The sequence below is a fragment of the Trachinotus anak genome, unplaced genomic scaffold (genome assembly GCF_046630095.1).
Source record: "Trachinotus anak isolate AG129_WGS33_773 ecotype Australia unplaced genomic scaffold, CSIRO_AGI_Tana_v1 ptg000016l, whole genome shotgun sequence".
NCBI classification, from domain to species: Eukaryota; Metazoa; Chordata; class Actinopteri; order Carangiformes; family Carangidae; genus Trachinotus; species Trachinotus anak.
The window spans coordinates 22,729,423-22,750,970 of NW_027273867.1; the positions used below are offsets into that span (position 1 = coordinate 22,729,423).

The 21,548-nt window shown below is 39.7% G+C and overlaps 2 protein-coding genes across 7 annotated transcripts; one reads left to right on the forward strand and one right to left on the reverse strand.

Moving 5' to 3' along the window:
• Window positions 1–13: 13 nt before the first annotated feature.
• On the reverse strand, window positions 14–7,651 carry LOC139633870 (major histocompatibility complex class I-related gene protein-like). The gene is made up of 8 exons (XM_071499889.1): window positions 7,514–7,651; window positions 5,154–5,318; window positions 4,716–4,985; window positions 3,102–3,380; window positions 2,582–2,884; window positions 1,943–2,041; window positions 1,786–1,803; window positions 14–1,642 (listed from the first exon to the last, which is right to left on the reverse strand). Exons 2-8 carry the CDS (start codon window positions 5,200–5,202, stop codon window positions 1,602–1,604), a joined length of 1,059 nt encoding a protein of 352 aa, XP_071355990.1. The 5' UTR covers window positions 5,203–5,318; window positions 7,514–7,651; the 3' UTR covers window positions 14–1,601.
• Window positions 7,469–21,210, forward strand: LOC139633860 (major histocompatibility complex class I-related gene protein-like). Of its 6 annotated transcripts, XR_011693852.1 has the most exons (9): window positions 7,469–7,607; window positions 7,796–8,065; window positions 8,869–9,147; window positions 9,292–9,594; window positions 9,907–10,014; window positions 10,090–10,107; window positions 10,285–10,350; window positions 10,524–12,325; window positions 12,813–13,777. XR_011693852.1 is itself a non-coding variant. In XM_071499870.1 (8 exons), exons 2-8 carry the CDS (start codon window positions 13,801–13,803, stop codon window positions 17,655–17,657), a joined length of 1,098 nt encoding a protein of 365 aa, XP_071355971.1. In that variant the 5' UTR covers window positions 12,023–12,325; window positions 12,813–13,800; the 3' UTR covers window positions 17,658–21,210. The 6 variants fall into 6 exon arrangements, 4 of the variants coding, with proteins under 4 accessions (XP_071355974.1, XP_071355972.1, XP_071355971.1 ...); XR_011693851.1 differs by having other exon boundaries at window positions 10,285–12,325; window positions 12,813–13,778; XM_071499870.1 differs by lacking the exons at window positions 7,469–7,607; window positions 7,796–8,065; window positions 8,869–9,147; ... (2 more) ...; window positions 10,090–10,107; window positions 10,285–10,350 and adding exons at window positions 14,610–14,879; window positions 15,613–15,891; window positions 16,388–16,717; ... (1 more) ...; window positions 17,399–17,416; window positions 17,608–21,210 and having other exon boundaries at window positions 12,023–12,325; window positions 12,813–13,849.
• The last annotated feature ends 338 nt before the right edge of the window (window positions 21,211–21,548 follow it).

Consider the following 21,548-nt stretch of genomic DNA (forward strand, 5'->3'; position numbering starts at 1 on the left):
CATGAGACTATAGTTTTCATTGATCTGAGCCACACATTTATTCTGTTAACACAATTAAAATCATACATTAAAATCAACCAAATCATAGATTAAAATCAAAATCTCTTGAAACCTACACAACATAAACATCAAGGATCACACACTAAAGGGTGATATTAATTATCCGATCCACATTTGTTTATGATAGGATCACAGTCATCAGAGTTCAGCTCCACTGACCTGGCAAGGTTATGAGGAGACATGTCTAAGCCTGTTTAACAGTCTGTGCAAGTCTGTAGTAACATAATAAACCAGTAACCTGTGTGATTGTTTTTAGTGTGCAAAACAATGGTGTGGAATACCTCTGTAACTCAAAATGTTTCCATTTCCTTCCTTTATTTACCTTTATGGTCATTAGAAGGTACCTTTAAAGAGCTCCTGGTTTTCTCTCATGCTAAACTAAGCTAAACTTGTCTGGGAGCTAATTCTGCCCAGAGTTAACACTGATATTGATCTTCCCATCCAACTCCTCCATGAGAATACTGAATGCTCAAATAACTCAAATAAATATTACTACAACTACAGTCACGGATGAACATGTGGACTTTAGAAAAAAAGACAAACTTTTGAAAATTTGGGACTTGATTAAAAAGTGAAACATCTACACAAGAAGAAGGATAAACACATTTGATTTTGACATTTATTTCTGATTATCGATAGAATCCACAAGATCCCCACGACTGTGAGGTCAGTCTTTCACTCTGCAGACACACCTCTTTTCTGATTGGCTGACTGTTTTCTGAGTCAAGGCCAAATACAGGTAAGGGATTGTAGCTCGCTACTACAGCTCGGTAACGCCAATGGTCAGTCAGTGCTGAAATGAGCTGAGCAGACAATTAAATTTGGACTGAAATGCTCTGGCTGGATTTTGTGTTGAGCTATACTCTAGAGCCTTAAACGTGGTTCCGGTGCACTGGATCTGGCAGCATCAGGGAAGTCGAGGACCAGTGCAAGAACGGTGTCGCTCGCCCTTCAGCTGCTAGACCAATGTGCATCAAGGCCAGCCAGGGGTGGATAACCGGGAGAAAGAGAAGGATCCGTCTACACTTCCATTGTTGCCGGACTGTGTGGAGGTTTGAATGGGACTTATTGTGTCTGCAGACGAGAGACCGGCGGTGACGTTAAGGGAGTGCATGAAGGGAACGTGGTGGTGGAGAATGGGGAAATTACAGCGGATATATACTGTGCGTGGTTAGCAGCTACGGAGTCAAACCGTCATACATCTAATCTTTTTTTCAGAGGTCTGACTCCAGGCAGTGGAAATCATCCCTTAACTATGAGTGAGCATGTTTCCAGACCATACACACAGCCATTATAATAGCTGCTTTCAGTCCAAGTGTAGGTGTTAATGTAATAATACTGTATACTCATGAATCAACAACCAGAAGAAGATTAGTGTTGCAATGATTAAAGATAAAAATATCATTAGAGCCCGAACTGCTCAGGCAGCTGTCATGTTATTGTGAATTTGAAGTCAAGTCAAGACAAGATCAGAAAGACCAAGATAACCGTCAGGTAGAACTTTTTTCGTCCTCACTGAGTGCGTCTGATAATCAGGTTTCTCAGTTCAGCGCCATAGAGAGCTCAGTGCTGTTGTCAAGATCTGCAGGATCAGAAACACACAGTTAATCCACTCCTGCTGCAGCAAACTTTAAGAAACAGTCCTGAAAAAGTTCATCTACACGGTAATTTAAAACCATTTTCATTTTACATCATCTGAAATAGAATAAAGTAAGTTTTACTTACAATATGGACGGCGTTTGGCTGAAATCAGAAAAAAATATTCACTTCAGTTGAATATAATCCCCTCCTCTGCACACTAAACTAAGAACATAAATCTGTATAAAACCATTAACTCAAAGACTGAAATCAAAGTAATGAAAAAATCATTTTTCTCACTCACCTTTCTTCTTTTTGTAAACCATGAAAACGGTGACAGCGATGACGAGAGCGACCACCACCACCGTAGCTGTGATGGGGACGGTCATGTCAGTGGGCTTCTCTGTCGAACAAAAAACAAAACAGAACAAGTATGAAGACTGATACAGATAACACAGGTTAGAAAAGAAGCACTTTCATCAGTTTAATCAACCACAGATGTAGGCTTGTTACTGTGAGCTACGACTGAAGAGTTAATGCAGTATAGTCAATGATTCTGTCTGTAATCTTATGTATATAAAACTATTATGTGTTGGATTGGAAGAAAGACACAAAACTAAATCAATAAGTTCTGTTCAGTTCAGCAATTAACTGACTATGTACTGTGTTATTCTGAGTTCAGTAAAGAGTTAACAGGCAGTACAAGCCTGTTCTTTCATAGTGAAAACAATATGCTTCAAAATAAAAAGGACCTCCCGATAATCTTGTTGGGCTCAAATGATCTGACCACTGATCCTGGGGTGAGGAACACGGATTTCTTAGACTGAATTATTCAATAGCTTTGTTATTATGAGTGTTGATGAAGATGAATTCCTGGATGAACTGGAGAACAGCAAACCACAGACTTCCAGTCACATTCAACAACTGCTGATCTCACTCTCACCTGAGTTGCTCCTGATCACTGCTTTGTCCAGTTTGGTGATGATCTCCTCCTTCACACCAGAGAGCAGAAACACACACTCGTACCTCCCCCAGTCTTCAGGTTTGACTGATGAAAGGTCCAGGTTAACACTCGTCTGGAAGCTTCCATCATGGTTGGGGAGGATCTCTCCGTATTCCACGTCCTCATGAAGATCCTCTCCATCTTTCCTCCAGAACATCAGAGCTCTGTCAGGGTAGAAACCTGTAGCGTGGCAGCTGACTGGAGAGGAGGGATCCTTCTGGAGGAGAGACACCGAGGGACGGTCTGGAGAGAGAATGAGAGAAGGTAGGAAAGACAGGACAGAGATTGGAGTTAGATGGAGCAACGGCTAGGACTGACTCAAATCTTACTGCCACAGAAATCAGCCAAAAGAAGGTAATGTCAGCCTGAGAGGAGAGATGATACCATGGTAATTCAGTCTGAGTAGTCTGTGTGAACATCATCGTGTTCATGAAAATACATCAGGTCAGGTGATACTTACTTATTCTCGTCAGAGAGCTCTTCCCATACTGCAAACTCCTCTTCAGCCACTCAGGACAAATCTGAGTGATGAAGTTCGCAATGTAGTTTGTTACAGCTTTGTCATCATCCCATCTCGGTTTTAAGACGTCAGCCTGTGGTTTCAGAGGCATCCATGTCAAAGTCTTCAGGTCCAGTGATATGAAATCTTCTCCATTATAAGCAAACTGATAAAAACCAGTAACATTTCCAGTCTCGTCGTCCCATTCACAGCCACTTAACCTCTGTAAGATGTGGACACCTGAGACAGAGACAGAGAGAAAACACAGACTTCAGTCAACAATGACGTACAGATGATATCTCCACTGGAAAGATGATTTTTAAAATGTTGTTCATTGCGTGATGGACAATTTTAGACAATTTTGTCGTGTGGCGCTCATGAATAAAGAGCTGATAATCTGTTATTTTCTTCTTGATACAAGTGATAAAACCCAAATTATATTTTGCTGTTTAAAAGTAACATTGGCAGCTACTGTTCTGCAGATTCTGCCAAGTGTTAACGTCTCCATGTGTTCTGGGCACATCACCTGTTAAATACACAAAGTCACACCTGTCTGGATTGACCTGTGGCTCTTAGGATATAAGATGCTGACTATAAATATAAATATACATAAAATAAATAAATAATAAAATAATAAAAAACTGTCTGATAGCCTTGGATGCAGTCCCACGTCTGACTAACTGACGACCGGCAGATCACAGAATCATAGAAACTCGGCGAACTGGGAAGTTGCAGAACCTGAGGGACTCTAACATCTTGTCTTCTAGCAACACAGACAAAAATAGGTCTGATGGGACGAGTGTAAACTGACTTCAGATCAGCTGCAACTTCCTTTGGAGGTTAAACTGAGAGCAGTATTAAAGTCGGCAATAATAAGGTTTATTCAGTCAGATTTCTGTCTGACTTGATAACAGACTCTCTGTGATGCTGAGCTGAAATCAGTGATGGTAACCTCATCAGATCGAGGCAGCTGCAGTTTCATTTTTTGAATATTATTAAAGTCCTTATGTGCAAGTCTCAGCACTCGACAGCCATCTTGGAAATACACCTGAGCAGTTATTTCAGAGTAACAAGATTAAGCTCCTATCTAAATGAGGCAATAGCTTCACTGTCAAAGGTCGCTGGGACATAAAGAACTGCATGTAATGAATAAGCAGTGAAATCTGATTAAAACCACTTCAAACGTTTGGTGACTTTGCCGCCAAAAATTAGGTTTAAAGGTATAACGTGACTTTAACACGTTAAAATGTATAAAATTGACTCAACCTATGTTACATATTTTGCTGAGTGGTGTGCTTACATTGCATTTTCAAACCTATACAGTACATTTTATTTTAGATCTAGACAGTTTTTAAATAAAGGCTATATTTTAACTGGAAGAAGGATTTTAGTCATCGGACTAAAAATGTATTAATTAATAAATGATACATAAATAAAGGTGCAAATAAATACATTTTCACATTATTTTAATTAATTTATGTCCTCTGTCACCTTTGGGCCCCAGACTGTAGAGGTCACTTTATAACTGAGACACAGAACATTTTAGCAGGAAAAAGTGAAATTTCTGTCGCTCACCTGCACTGAGGTGGAATTCTTGCTTCAGGTGGTTAATAGTGGCTTTGAAGAACTCGGGCTCGATCTCAAAACACTCTTCGGTGTAATACTTCCGCTGGTCAGGGTCGTCATCCAAATACCTGTTCACCCAGCCCTGTCTCGGTGCCAGTGTCTTTGTGCTGGTGTCGCAGGAGCCCATCGTAACGTTATCAATCTGCACAACACCCAGAAGGTCAGGGAGGCTCTGGACCCCAGAAGAAGCAGTGAAGAAATACTGCAGGGAGTGTTTCACTGCGGGACACCAGAGGTTTTCATTATAAATATACACCCCTCATAAATGTGCATTTAAAACTTATTGTTTGATCAAGTTGGAAAGTGAAAGTAAACCAAGCAGGAGTGAGACGCAGCAGGAAAACACAGACGGAAAGAGTTAAAAACATATTCAGGATGTGAACCTACCTGATGAGGAGCCGTGACACAAAAGCAGCAACACAAATATTTTCTTCATCTTGTTTGGACAAAGATGTAGGGGTTACAACAGAAAACCACACCGGACCTCTTCAGCTGTTTCGCTTTCCGTCCATTGCTGTTGACCGGTGGGTGGATAGAGAGGCGGGGCTTGTGCTTTTTTAAATTTAAAAAAAAAAAAATTTTATTGAAAAACCGTGATGAACAGAAGGTGACAAACAGAAAGACATGGAGGACACTGTGACCATAAAACATGTTAGACGAAGTTTACAAAAGGGGAGTGTGTGTGTGTGTGTGTGTGTGTGTGTGTGTGTGTGTGTGTGTTAGGATGGTGAAAGTCAATTGTATACCATAATAACAGTAATAGTAATAATAGCCAATTATGTTATAATAATGATAGCAAGGATAATATAACAATGGTAATGAAGACAACGATGACATTATAGTAACAGTGATAATAATGACACAATAATGATAATGAAATTGAAAATATTATGGTGATAGCAGCAGATTGTGATATAGTTGCATATTTGTACACACATGTATACAGTTGGTGCAGTAATAATAATCATGTATGATAATAATGATAATAATAATGATAATATAAAACAATAAAAGGACAGCGCTGCCTGTTCTTCTGCTGCCATGATTAAGTGCGACCGTCCTGTCTTTCAGTCCAGCTGTCTCCAGCTGACTTCTTGATATCAGCCACTTCTTCTATCTGTTGGTGGTACATCCTCCTCCTCATCACCAGGTTTCTGCTGCTTGATTCACTTAGCAGTTCATCTTTGGGCGCCATCTCCCGGATGTACTCCTGGATCTTCACTGCTTCATCCTGGACTGTGGTCTTTACACTCACTAGTCCTCAGCCTCTCTCGTCCCTCTTAGTGCTCAGTCTCAGGGTGCTGGACCTGGTTTAAAACCCTCATACATTGTGAGGAGCTTTCTTGTCCTGATGGCAGTGGCCTGTATCTCCTCCTTCGGCCAGTTTATTATACTTATTATATTATCTGATGACTGGCAGGGCGTATGTGTTGATGGCTCAGACCTTGTTCTTCCCATTCAGCCGACCTTTCAGGACCTGCCTTACTCTGTGTAGGTATTTGTGAATAAACGACACAATTATTCAGCCTTTTTTTGTGAATGGATTTATGAAAATAATGTGTTATTAACCCAAGAATAATTTAGAGGATTATTGAAAACTGGTCATACATGTTTTGTTAATGTAAGCTTTTAATTGTCCTCACTTACTGAGCAGAAATCAAAAGGTTCTGTTGTGCTGACAAACTGCAGCTGTGAGACCTTCAGTGGTTTCTCCTTCAGTGAATTAAACCCACTGATATCTAAACGGCTCTGTAAACGCTGCAACTCTCCGTTAACCGTGTCGATTTGGTAAAAATGTGCTCAAGATAATTGAGTGCATGAAATGTGTATCACACTGTGAATCTACTGTGAGGAGCCAAACCTGTCAGGCAGGACACGTCTGAAAACACATCATCACTCTGACAACGCCACAATAGAAAGAGGATATAAACACTGTTGCTTAAGTCTTTATTCCGGAGAAAAACACACCCTGACATGTTTTTCTCTTCCTGCAAACTCTGGAGTCCTGCACATGCTGAGGTTTGTAGCTGTCGCAGTGGCTGATGAAGATGAAGTAGATAAAGTGAATACCAGTGATCTTCTCTTTGCCTGTTTTGGTTTTTGTCACTGTCTCTCTCGACTGAACCCAGCATGTGGAAGAGCAATGTTGCTTGACTCTTAATACCCTCAGATCAAGAGCTGTTGCCAGTCTTGGCTTAACATGGGGCATTTTGAGTGTGAAGACTTAACTCTGAGCACGAAGCACTGATGAAGCTGCTGGTGGTGTCAGAGTGGAGTCCAGTTTGGGGACATCTCTGGTTCCTGACTGCCAGGATGAAGATCAGCTCCTTCAAACATCTTCTCACTGCGCTTGAGATAAACTCAGCTATTCATTCATTAGCAATTCATGTACAAGCCAGAACATCCGTGGCTCTCTTCCTCTAAAACTACAGGGTAATTCCCAAGTAAAGGATAAAGACTTGGAAAATAATCCATGGTGATGAGGACATGAAACAGATATCCTAAATGAATAAATGACACCATATTTGTTTTTGAGAATATTTCCCTTTTTCGGTTGTGTCTCTGAAAGTCAGGTTCCTTATTACACAGAATAAGAAGCTGAATGATTTGGATCTGTCGTCTGTGGTGTGAGGATCCTCGGCTGAGGGTTTGGTGTTGATGTAATACTGTGTTGCTCCGCTCATGTGAGACATTCAGAAACACGCTTTAACATGAGTCACAGAGTCAAGCAGAGTTAAGCGTCTTACTTTCAGGAATCAGCTCGGTCCTTCCATCGTCTTCATAAAAACAAAATGAAAAGGTTCTTTTTGTTGCTTCTTTCGTGTCACGTTTCTTCTGCAGGTAGGATCACGTTTTTAATGCTGAACACTTCACGTCTCTCTCTGCTCGGACCCGTGTTTCACTCCTGCATGTTTTATTCTCACTTTTTCTTCAGCTTGATCAAACAATACGTTTTAACCGAATCCCACTGAATGCATCGTATTTGTGGCCAGTGTTTATTTACAATGAAAACCTTGTTTGTCCCACAGTCAAACACACCCTGAAGTATTTCTTCACCACATCCTGCGGTGTCCCGGACTTCTCAGAGGTTGTGGGTGTTGGACAAGTGGATGACATCCCGACGGGTCACTGCGACAGCGACAGGAAGATAGTAGAAGCAAAACAGAGCTGGATTAAAGACGTGTTCGATGACGACCCCCAGCATCTGGAGTGGTACACCAGAGAGTGCTTTGATTTTCAGCCTAACTTCTTAAAAGCCAATATCTATCATTTAAAGCAGCGTTTCAACAAAAGTGAAGGTGGGTGCAGTTTGTATGATGTTATAGTTTCACTTTTTGCTGCTCAGCTGTACTTTACTGCTCACTTTACTGTTGTATAGTAAAGACCCTCTGCAGGACCTCAACATACTGATCAGTAAACATAAGAGCAGGCAGAGATCACTGGGTAGGTTGGGGGACACTAGCTGTTATAGCCGCAGGGGCAACAGGTCTGAAAGGTGTCATTGATTTTTATTTCTCCTATCTTAAAAGAATGAGATTTAAAAAAAAATAAAAAAAGTAAAAAAATATAGATAAAAATGTGACTTCATTTAAAAAAAAAAAGGAAAAAACCTTTAGAAGTTTGAACACCTTGTTATAACGATATAATAGAATATCCCTGATCATAGGAGAAATGATGACTGGCCTGGCTCTGGCAAGGTTAGGTTCAGGGACAATAGCTATTACAGCAGAGAGTCATCAAAATAAAACCCAGCTTGAAATAAAGCATCATTTCCTTCATCATGTCAGTTTGCATTATGCTTTAGTTTTGCATATCCCCAAACTTCCCACATTTTCAATCAAATCCGTAGAAACTTCTGACTTTGCCCAGTTGGTGATCGAGTAGAGTGAATCAATACAGTAACTATGATCCGTTCTTGGAGAACCGCTGGTTTTGGTGGTGAGGCCTTTTTTTCTCTCTTCTCAGAGCTCACAGCTCCTCTCTGAATATCTCTGACTAACATGTAATGCAAGACGCAATGAAAAATATTTTTGACATCATCTTTCTAGTGGAGATATCATCTGTACATCACTGTTAACTGCAGTGTCTGTGTCTGTCTCAGGTGTCCACATCTTACAGTGGATGGGCGGCTGTCAGTGGGACGAAAACACTGGAGAGGTTCTCGGTTTCCTGCAGTACGGTTACAATGGAGATGACTTCCTGTCGTTTGACATGATGACGCAGACATGGATCGCTCCGAAACCGCAGGCTGTCATCACCAAACTGAAATGGGATACTGACAAAGCTGAAATAAAATACAATAAAAACTTCTTAACTCAGGTTTGTCCTGAGTGGCTGAAGAAGTATGTGGACTATGGGAAGAGCACTCTGCTGAGGACAGGTAGAATCACATGAGCTGATGTAGTTTCATGAACACAACAATATTCACACAGACTACTCAGACTGAATTACCATTGTACCATCTCTCCTCTCAGTCCTGAAAGCCCTTCACCCTCTCTCACCTCCTCTACTTCCATCTCTCCAGAGCTTCCCTCAGTGTCTCTCCTCCAGAAGTCTCCCTCCTCTCCAGTCAGCTGCCACGCTACAGGTTTCTACCCTGACAGAGCTCTGATGCTCTGGAGGAAAGATGGAGAGGATCTTCATGAGGACGTGGACCAAGGAGAGATCCTCCCCAACCATGATGGAAGCTTCCAGATGAGTGTTGACCTGAAACTTTCATCAGTCAAACCTGAAGACTGGAGGAGGTACGAGTGTGTGTTTCAGCTCTCTGGTGTGAAGGAGGAGATCATCACCAAACTGGACAAAGCAGAGATCAGGAGCAACTCAGGTGAGAGTGAGATCAGCAGTTGCTGAATGCAGTGCAATCTCAGCTCTGCTTGTCTATCAACGTCATGAATGCAACTGTTGTTTTGCCTCCGTGCCGGGACGGAGGGATTCTGTTTTCAGGTTGTCCATCTCTGTCCATACGTCCCATTCTTGTGAACGTGATATCTGGGGAACTCCTCAAGGGAATCCCTTCAAATTTGCATAAATGTCCACTTGGACTCAAGGATGAACTGATCAGAATTATGCTTTCGGGTTGTCTGGCCAAATAGAATGAAAAGATTCTTAATTTTTTTGTTATTTTTTTATTCACCAGAGAAGCCCAGTAACATCCATTCAACCTTCCCCATCATCGCTGCAGCGGTTGTTGTTGTTCTTGTTCTCATCACTGTCACTGGATTCATCGTTTACAAAAAGAAGAAAGGTGAGAGAGAAATGGGAATATTATCTGCTCTAATGATTATTACAGTGACTGATTTGTCTTTTCTTTTGATTTCAGCCGAACACCCTCATTCTCGTAAGTAAAACTTATTTTACTCTATTTCAAATGATCTGACTCACTATTTGTGCTTTAGATCAAAAATTTCAAATTGTTGTGTAGATGAACTTATTTCAAGACAGTTTCCTGTATTTACTCTTAATGAAAGTTCAGAGCTGGATGAGTGAACTTTACAGTGTGTTTCTGATCTTTCAGCTCCGGAGAACGGCACTGAGCTCTCAGACAAACTGAATCCAGAAACCTGACAGACCAACACGCTCAGTGAGTGACCTCATGTGGGATGGAAAAAGTCAACACTTTAATTTGTCGCATAATCTATCTGAAAGTTTCTAAAAGTTATATGAACATAGGTGGGATTTGAGATTAAGATAAAAAAAACAAAAAAACAGAAGGTCTTTGATATATAAATGCTAAATATAATAGTTCCCTTTCAGTCGATTCCCTCGGTAGCTCCAACACATGAAGTGCGGGATGTCACGCTCCCACGTGACTCGACTTCAAACACCTTCATTCACACCTTTAAGGCAGATGAGCTGTGACGGTACCTATAAGGCCCCGACTGCACCTACAGTATGGACATCAGTCAACATGGTCATCCTCCAGTTGTTAAGCTTTTCACCAGGTTAGCTAGCTGCTGCTAGTTAGCTGTGTTTTCTTCAGGCTGCTGCCAGCTCGAAGTTAGCCTCAGTGCCCGTGTTGGTGTCAGCCACCGCTGCCTTACTGCTGAGTGTCACTGCCCACGGAGCGCTTATTGTCTGTGTGGGGTGGGTGCACATGTCCCATACTTCATCTTGTACCTTGTTCCTCTCCTTCAGGAAACAGAAGTTTTTGTCATGACATTTTGTTTTATTTCAAACTATGACTGTATAACTTACATTTTAAATATGTTTTAACGTTTTTTTTTCTTCTGATTTTTTATTATTATATAGGGTTTTTCATCATTCTTCTTACACTGATGCAGTTCTGTGTTTCTTATCCAAGACAATGTGAGTTAAATGTGTTTTTGATGGTAATTTATGGTTGTAGAATATCTCCATGAATCAGATGTTTCTGTAAACATGTATACGTTTAATACAGTGTTACGAGGTGTCTCGTGATGGATTATTTGAACTATGTTCTTGTCTTTGGTAAAACAGGTCATGGGACATAATTCATGATTCATTTCTTTAAGGCAGTTTAACCATCCTAATGTGTTAGAAAACCATTCACACCTTTAGTGTTTGCGGGTCATATTTGACCCATGTTTGAATTCATTAACAATCACTAATAAAAACAAAAAACAACACCAATTATTATCCAGTAAAATGTTGCATTTGCTAAGTGACTTAATATTCATCCATAACCATAATATCTATACTTACTTTATTTTTATGTACCTTAGGCCTCATTGAACTCACAGTGTATCCAATTATTTGTTGCTGGTTTTGGTTTTGTAATCTTCTTCTCTAATTGTCTCTTGAACCAATCATCAGGGTGAAGTATCACAAATGGATGAAATAATCTCTGAAATATGTGAGATTTTCCATATTGTTGGGTGGATGTGTTTTCAACGTCTCATGTGTGTCTTGCATTGTTTTCCAAATAGAAAAAACTATTTGTTGTTCAAATTTAAGAATACGTTCCAGGGACTGTGAAACCACATATATGGGGGAACAATGTTGCTTCCATCCTTTGCAAGAAACAGTGTTACAGCCTTTCTTACACACTCATATATCCTCATTATTCTACACAGTTTGTGGATCCAGAAGAGTCTTAAAACTGTGTTTCCTGAGTTGCTGCAGATGTTAGGGTTGCAGATCATTGCTGTGAGCCATGTCCACCTTATGCGCTCAGATTAAGAGCTGTTATCATTCATGGCTGAATGTAGAGTATTTTGAGAGTGAGGCATAGACTATAAATAAAGATGGACACAGCACCTGTGATGTCGCTCATAGGTTTCTGAAATGTGGTTTTAATGCTCAGAGTGGGAAGCTCCAGCATCGCCACCATGCAGTGCCAGACTCAGCCCAACTCCCAGCTAATTCAAAACTGGGCCAAGAGGTGGGGCGTGTGTGGAGCCAAGACTTGTTATTGTTGTTCTGTTGAAAAGGCTGCTGTTGCTTTAAGACTGTGGGGACTGAGTCGCCTATCACCGGCCAGCACAGGGCACGCCTCCTAAATTCTGTCCAGGGTCACAGAGACCAGTTGGCCAGCAGCCCAGAGAGTCGTGTTCTCACAGAGAGTTTCAGTGCAGCAGGTTGGTACTAGTTTGGTGTTCAACTGTGATATATATATAAACTATAAGTTGTCTTTTAGTTGTGATTGCTTATACTAACTCCTATATTACATCACACATGGTAAAAATAGTTTCTGGAGTGTAATTTAAAGAGTGCTTAATGAGGAGGAGTAAGTTATGTTACAGCTCAGTCCCCTGTGGAGTCAGGAGCTCTACTGAGGCAGCAGAAATAGTGACTTTACATACAGTAATATTACACAGTTCATATAGAAGATTGACTTGTTGTTTCATGTGACTGTTTATGGATCCAGGATGCAAGTTATAGCTGTGTAGAAGAGTGATGCAATTTAAAGGAAGTAGTATTGAAGTATTGAGGAGATTTACCAGTAATAAGATGGATGTACCTGTTATGTTTATTATAAGGATATTCTGGGTATCCTAGGTAATGTTGTGTGTTGTTTTATCTAGCGATTAAGGCTTTTGTATTTTGTGTTCTGTTATGTTTCAGAAACCACACCCAGGTCCCATCACTGCCATTATGCCATACACACCTTGAAGAGCAAATAAAGGAACTTCACTCACAACCAGACCTGGTTATTGGAACTGTTCTCTGTGGAGGCAACCTCAGAGTTCTTACCTCCACAGCGGTTCCAACTATCCAACCATCACACAACAAGTTTACTATTTTTCAGGGCCTCTTGCTTGAGGGCTAACCAAAGGCTAATTCAATTACTGACTAATTAACAAGCCAGGTATGGTGAGCACAGACACTAATACCTGCTAATTAGATACTCACCAGACTAATGATCCCCACCTGTCAATCACTTATGCATAACTTACTTAATATAATTGAGGGAAGGATGCAGGATGAAATTAGCTATAGAGACAAAAAATGTTTTTGTGCCAGACTGTAAACATGTTTATTTCTGCTGTTCTGCTGAAGTTCAATGAGGCTTAGGGATAAAATCAGGAAACAATGAAATAGAAACTATAAAAAATGAAAGAGGAGATTCTGGAGACTGAGCCTTGGGATACAGACTTCACCAGATTTGACAATAAGGATGTAAAATATTTATTTTTGAAAACAGTGGCCTTTTGTTCTGTTGTGTAAGTCCGTTCAGACAATGAAGTTTCTTCTTATACACAATAGTCTATGAATAAGCTGAATGATTTTAATTTTGTTATTCTGCAGAAATGAACACACACAGGCTGAATTTTATCCGTCTGTGGTTTAATGCTGAGATGATATTGAATCAACTTTTAAGTGAGTTACATCATCTCCATGGAAACATCCATCTGATCCATGGATGCATTATAAGAACAATGTATGAATAATGTATTATAAGGTCTTATAACACATCCATGATCTCTCCCATGATGTCACCGCGCATGTCATTCTTGACGTGGTGACGTTGACGTCCTCTGACCGGTCTTGGAGAAATGTGCGCGTCAGGGTGAACGCTTCTCGGTCCTCTGCTCGTCTTCATCAAAACAAGATGAGAAAGTTATTTTTGCTGCTTCTTTTGTGTCACGTTTCATCAGCAGGTAGGATCACAGTTTAAAGATTTAACTCTTTCTCTCTGCATTTCTCCTGCGCCACAACTCCTGCATTATAGTTTCACTTTCACACGCTAACCCAGCACCGTTATAAGACATTATATGCTGAGGGAATCTGAGATTTGGGAGGTCAAGGTAATAAGGAGAATATATATTTCCTAAAGTGAAAGAGGTGAATTTTACAATCCTAAAAAAGATTTACCCAACGAACCAATTCAAAAATATTTACAGTATTTGTATCTCTGTTGAAAATGACAATGTAGATTTTCTGCTGATTGTTATACTGTTATTAGAGGTATTTTAAAGCAAGACCTATAAATCATTGGCTGGAGGAATTTAAAATACTGAGTAAGTCTTATAAAGAAGCGTATAAAGGATGACAAGAAAGCCCTGAAGTTAGTTTCTTTACTTGATTTATTGAATCAGAAATAAGCCACTTTTCTATCTTTCTTTTTATATGTGATGCACCTTTTTTTAAGTTTGACTTTATTTATTTAATTACATTTATTTGCTTATGCTCAATCTCTGTTAGTCACATGTTCCTCAGTGAATGAGGAAATGTGCCCTGTTTGTTTGTGCCTTGATATGTTCATGAATTAAAAAAATGTAAAAGTTTCACTTTCACTGCAACGTCATGAGACGATCAGTTTTGATGGAATCCTACTGAATACAGCATATTTATCATGAGTATTATGATGATGTGATGTGTGTGTGTATATTTACACTGAAAACCTTGTTTGTCCCACAGTGAAACACTCCCTGAAGTATTTCTTCACTGCGTCTTCTGGAGTCCCAAACTTCCCTGAGGTTGTGACTGTGGGACTAGTTGATGACATCCCGGCAGGTTACTGCGACACCAACACGAAGAGACTAGAAACAAAACAGGACTGGATGAAAGATTATTTAGATGATCACCCTCAGCAGCTGGACTGGTACACTGAACAATGTTTTGAGTTTCAGCCAAACTTCTTCAAGGCCAGGATTTATAGTTTGAAGCAGCGCTTCAACCACAGTGGAGGTTGGTAATTAATTCATTTAATTTGTAAATAATATGAGGTTGCTGTAATGATGTATGTAATGATGAATGAACAGTATATAACTGTATGTGTATATAGATATATATATACATATGTATCCAGCTATATCTTAGCATCACATTAACATTAAAAAGGGAGGGAGGCCACAGGTTGATCACTCTGATTGAAGTGGTCTGATTGATAGAGATAGTGAAGGACACACACACAGTTGAGCCCATGTATACTATACCGCTACATAAAATATAATTGATTTTGAATCATGCATTTCATGGTCGGCATCTTAAACTGTAAGCCACTGGTCGCCCCGGCTGGTGTGACTGTGTGTATATAACAGTTTGATGTGGCCAGAATGCAAGAAGACATAATTACTTGGTAGTCATCCAGGAATTCACAGAAAAATTGTTACTGATGAATAAATGATGTTATATGTTAGTCTGAATATCTCTGACTATCATATAACAATAAGCACAGTTTACAATAAGCCTGTCTGTGACACTGAGAGACGACAAACAAACTGGACAGTCTGGTGTCAAAGGTTCGCAGTGACTCATGTGAGTTATTACAAAAGTCAAAAAAAGGTTTGAATGATTTAGATTCAGCAATTTACTGTACATTTCAGTAAATCATACCTCAGCTGCCACCACTAGTGTTAAACTGTGAAATATGAACTGGATTTCATTGTTCATTGCAGTCTATGTTGCCTCTTTCTTTCAGGTGTCCAGATTCTACAGAGGATGACTGGCTGCGAATGGGACGATGAGACTGGAGAGGTGACTGGTTTTCATCAGTTTGGTTATGATGGAGCAGATTTCATATCATTGGACCTGGCGACATTTACATGGATCGCTGCGAAACCACAGGCTGTCATCACCAAACAGAGATGGGATACTGACGCAGCAAGAATAAAATATAACGAGAACTTTTTGACTCAGATTTGTCCTGTGTGGCTGAAGAAGTATGTGGACTACGGGAAGAGCTCTCTGCTGAGAACAGGTAGGATCACATGATCTCTCTCTCTCTCTCTCTCTCTCTCTCTCCAGATGTTCCCTCAGTGTCTCTCCTCCAGAAGAGAATCAGATTGATTCTAACTTGTCTGTTGAGTCTTTAGTTCACTTCAGCAAACACATGTACAGAACGTACATAGACTAATGTTGGGATCAGTCTTCAGAGGAAACAAACCTTGAGGTCTGATTTCCGTCACAGTCTATATTATCAGCAGCGTGGCTCTAGAGATGGTGATGTTGGTCTGTCAGTCAGTTGGTCCTTCACTTTGGTTCAGAGTGAAAACAGTATACCTGTTTACTTTGATGTCTCCCTGTTGAATTTCTTCACTTTTCTTTTCCCTTGTTCCCTTTCTTGTTTGCCCTTTTTCGTCTTTCTCTTTCTCTTTCTCTACCCCCTTCATCTTCTCTCACATCCTCTTCTTCCCTTGTCTGTATTCCTCTTTCTCTCTCTCTCTCTCTCTCTCTCTCTCTCTCTCTCTCTCCAGACCTTCCCTCAGTGTCTCTCCTCCAGAAGTCTCCCTCCTCTCCAGTCAGCTGCCACGCTACAGGTTTCTACCCTGACAGAGCTCTGATGCTCTGGAGGAAAGATGGAGAGGATCTTCATGAGGACGTGGACCAAGGAGAGATCCTCCCCAACCATGATGGAAGCTTCCAGATGAGAGTTGATCTGGACCTTTCATCAGTCAAACCTGAAGACTGGAGGAGGTACGACTGTGTGTTTCTGCTCTCTGGTGTGAAGGAGGAGATCATCACCAAACTGGACAAAGCAGTGATCAGGAGCAACTGGGGAAAAAATGGGAATGGAAAGGGTGAGGGTGATAAATACACATTTAATTTTTCCTTTTTCCTTTTTTTTTAGGGGACAACAAAATAGCTTGATGGGTGGATGATACTGTTGTGTTCTGTCCTGCTTTAACTGTACTGGTCTGAGATTGTGTTATGTTTTTGTTGACCAGAGAAGCCCAGTGACATCACCGTCTCCATCATCGCTGCAGTGGTTGTCCTCACTCTCATCCTCATCGCTGTCACTGGATTCATGGTTTACAGAAAGAAGAAAGGTGAGAGAGAAAAATAGAAACATTACCTTCTTTAATGACTGTTGTAATCCTTTGGTTTTAGTCTTTGAGTTGATGCTTTTATCCAGAAACAAGCATCAGTTCCCTGAATTGCACAGTTTGAAGCAGGAAGCTGTGTGAGACTCAGAGTCATGATAACATGACTGCACCATGATGATGTGGCCCACACTTCTCTCCCACATCATGTGGGAGAGAAGTGTCTTTATTGTCTTTATTGTCTGTTTCCACTGGTAGAACATACTGTAGTCAACACAACCAGAGACTCACAATACATGAAATATACACTTAGTCGTGTTCCCACAAGATAGAAATAAATTAAGAGCTGACAGAAGAGTCAAACTGATTTACTTTGAGTTTGAGTGAGTAAAGAAAGTCATTTACAACTGTAACTGAAACGATTTGTCTTTTCTTTGATTTCAGCCAAACACCCTCCATCTCGTAAGTAAAACGTATTTTACTCTATTTCAAATGATCTAACAGTATTTGTGCTTTAGATTAAAATGTTTTTTATATCACAGAGATTATGTTTTTTAAGACAGTAGTTTCCTGTATTTACTGGTTATAAGTTCAGAGCTGGATGAGTGGGTTTTACACAGCTTCACACAAACACTGTGTTTCCGATGTTTCAGCTCCTGACAACGAGTCTGAGCTCTGTGAGGAACTGAATCCAGAAAAGTGACACTCTCATGAGATTATCTCTATGGGATGAAAAGGTCAATGCTTTAACGTGTGATGTGTTTTACATAGCTAAAAAAAAGTCTGAAAGACGGTGTCCTGCAACAGTAGCTTTATTTGAAGATCAGTGAGATTAAGACAGTGTTGAGAAAAACATGGGAAAATCATGCAATATGAAAATAGCAATTTCCAGGCCTGGATAGTTTTGGAAAAGTCATGGAAATTTGCTTCACAGATGCCTTTGTAACTGTAAATGTGGTTCTGTTACGATCGACTGAGAAAACTCTATGTTGGTCAAACCAAACTTAAGCAATAGGGCCCATCAGTCACTTCCTTTTGTGGTTGTTGTCTGCGTGGGTCATGTCATGGGTAATGTCCTAAGTTTCGCCTTACACTTTGATAAGATAGACATTTGTGCAATGCCAGGAAAAGGCCAATTTAATAATGTTTGGCCTGAGTTGGAGAAGTAGAAGTCATGAAGAATATGCACAATATGCAAACTGTGTAGTAAAACATTTGATATGTCAAACATGGGAGAGGCAGTGCTAGCCAGCCATGCTAAAGGAACTAGCACCAGGAAGTGAATCAGCTCTCACCCCTTTTCACTCCGGTGACCAACTCCCGCTGCCAGCCGCAGGGCTTACCTCTCATCCACCGTCAAACACAGGTGCTGTGTCCAGGAACGAAGCCCTAACTACAGAGGTACTGTGGACGCTAAAGGTGGCTAATTCTACTGTGATGAAGTTAGCTTTAGCTTTGATACTCAACAGACAGGGAGCGATGGATATGTTTAAAGATTTTTCTCTGTGGTATTTATATAACCTGCTGCTGCTGCCGGCTTGTTTGCACTAATATATGTGTAGTGTGTTTTTAACTGTGTGTTTTACTGTATGGAGTGTGTATATTTTTAATGTCAATCAACCCACCAATCAATCAATTAATCAATCGATCAATCTCAGTCAATCAAGACATTCACTCTGGACCCAGTGGTGACTTCTTACTCAGTTTCACCCAGTGGTGGCAGTGAGAGGACGATTAGGTCTTAAAGGTTTCACACAGCGAACAGAATTAAATTAACATTTGAATGTCAATGTTATTTTCAATACATTTGTGCTGACTCAACCATATTAGTTAAAATTATTCTAAAAAACAGTTTCATGTAGCAAACTTATTTTGATTGTCATTGTGTCCTCAAGTTATTTTACATGAACAGGGTCCAACATAAACGGTAGCTCCAGAGCAGTGAATGTTTATTTATACAGTAAATGTTGATTGACCAGTCACTGGACAGTTAACGAACACATGGTCATTCTTCTTTAAGAACAGAGAGGATGTGGGACATCTGTCACTAATGTGGTATATCAAAGGAAAATTCTGAACTGTTGTAAATCTGCTCATTTTATTTAGTTTAGATCCAAAATGTAACTGGAAACATCTCATAGCAGTCTAATGCCTTATTATGAGACAATACTCAGAGGTACTTGTGACAAACTAGCCACGGAACCAGCTGCATGGAGCGAAACAGTTACGCTAAACTGATGTAAAGTTTAGTATCCAGTACTGATCTCTCCAGTAGAGACAAAATAAGCCATGAAGTTTCATAGTCTTAAGTTTCATTGAAACAACATGGACCACAGTCTAAATAAGCAATGTGACCTCCATGGGCTGTGACTGGCATCAGGTAATGATGTGGTTTGTGATGTAAACACACAGTGTCTGGAAGAGCGTGTTTAATTTATTGTTCCGATCCATGCCAAATTTGTGGACTACCTCACTGTTCAAGATGTCTGTTGCATTAGGCCAGGATGGACAGCGACAACAACAAAAATAATAATAATAATAATAATAATAATGACACATCTACAATGTACTGTAATGTACTCTTTGATTATCTAAATATTTACTGAATGTCTTATAGTTTAAAGGAACGATTGACATGTCTTTTCACCAGTGTTCAGTGTTGCAGTATAGGGCCCCTTTTATCACTATATTATGGGGAAATATTTCATGTTTTGGATGTTTTGGCTTCCAGGCCAATAAAAATATACAAGGGGCCTGGTGTCTACTAGCAGTGGGGAAAAATGTTTTATTTGACACTATAGAAATACTATTGTTGCTTATTTTATCACTTTATCTTACTGTAGTACTATTTTTTACACTTGTATGTTTCTACTGCCTATTTTACCTTATTGTATTGTATTATATTCAATTATATAAGTGAATAAAATATGTTTTAAGTTTAAAAATTAGACAAAGCTCTAAATCAGTGCTGAATTTTTATTAAAATGTAGTAGTAAGAACAATAAAGATTTTTCGAAAAAGCACTAAAATGCAATGGAAAAAAGAAGCGTTTCCTCTTTGTCCAGTGTAGTGATACAATTAGACACTGGTATGGAGTCACTGGGTGACATGACATGGAAGCTATAGAAAATAAATGAATTACACATTACATTCAACCAACTTAGTATCATTTTTTTGCATAATTTTCACTGATGTATGAAAGACAGCAAGAAGGTATTGAACACATCATTGGTTTTGTGTCATTCAAACGGTAATCTGTTGTTGTTCCTAAGTGAAACCTCTGTGGTTAAGAGCGAGGGATCGGTGGTGAGCCAGACTTCCTCTTACTGTCAACACTGGCTGAGTTAAAAGAAGCCGCAGGATCCACAGTGAATGTCTGTCGAATAGCCAACCTGAAATTAACTCCACCTAAAACTAACGTCCCCTCAGCGCTATTATTCCTCCAAGTCATGTAAAATGTCAGCCAGTATACACAGACAGTTCAGAGAACGTATGGTCATGAAAATTTGCTTCAAAGTCCAGAAGGAGTCAATGAAATGTAAAGATAAAAAGGTGTATGAACCGTGTCAACAGAAAAAACTAATATGCTTGATGTGATTGTTGATCTGATTTATTTGATTGTGACTTGAATGATTATTTTATCACTGATTTCACATTGATGCAGTAATGTTTGTTTAGTTTTGAGAGATTTTGTGGCTTTATAATAATAATAATAAATGCATGTTTCTGCCAGCATGAAGACACTGCTAAAATCACCACTTCATGATGTATTATGGACTTTTGGCACATTTCATTGTGTGCTGATAATCATAAATGAATGTTCAAATCAAAAGTATTTCTCTTTCTTTTGGGGCTGATGTTACACTTTTCAATAAAGTTTCCAATTTTCAAAAGTTTGTCTTTTTTCTGAAGTTCACACGTTCATCTGCAGTTATATGAATATTACTTGAGCATTCAGTTTTCTCACAGAGGGGTTGGATGAGAAAATCAGTGTGAACTCTGAGCAGAGTTTAGCTTAGCTTAGCATGAAGGAGAAAATAGCAAACCAGTATCTCTGTTAACAATTTCAAAGCTGGGTTACAGCTAGCAAACAGTTTTTGCCTTATTTTGTAGTCATCATGTTATAACGTGAAGTGTTTTATATCATAACAATATAGTTATTATAATAAGAAAAGTCTCTATGTTTGTAAAAATGTACTGTGTTGTTATAATGTGAAACATCCTGTTGTAACAATAAACTTCACGTTATAACATGATACTGATCCCTTTTTCTTTTCTGGTGTGGCAGCAACACCCTCCTGTTCATATTCTGACAGAAGTCTTTGCGGATTAAAATACATTTCTGGCCAAAAGAAGGAACAGAACAGTAATATTACATAACTTGCTAACGCTCATTATATGTAGCTTTTGCTTAGAGTGCATGGATACATTAAAAATCACCTGGAAGGAAACATGAATCCTGTTGAGACTGGGGTTATGGTGCACTTCGGCCTCTTGTGGCTAAATGTAAAACAGCCTGTAGTTCACACCACAGTTTGGCTGCACTCACACTGTCAGTAATCAAAAAGATCTGAAACAGTTTACATCAGATACA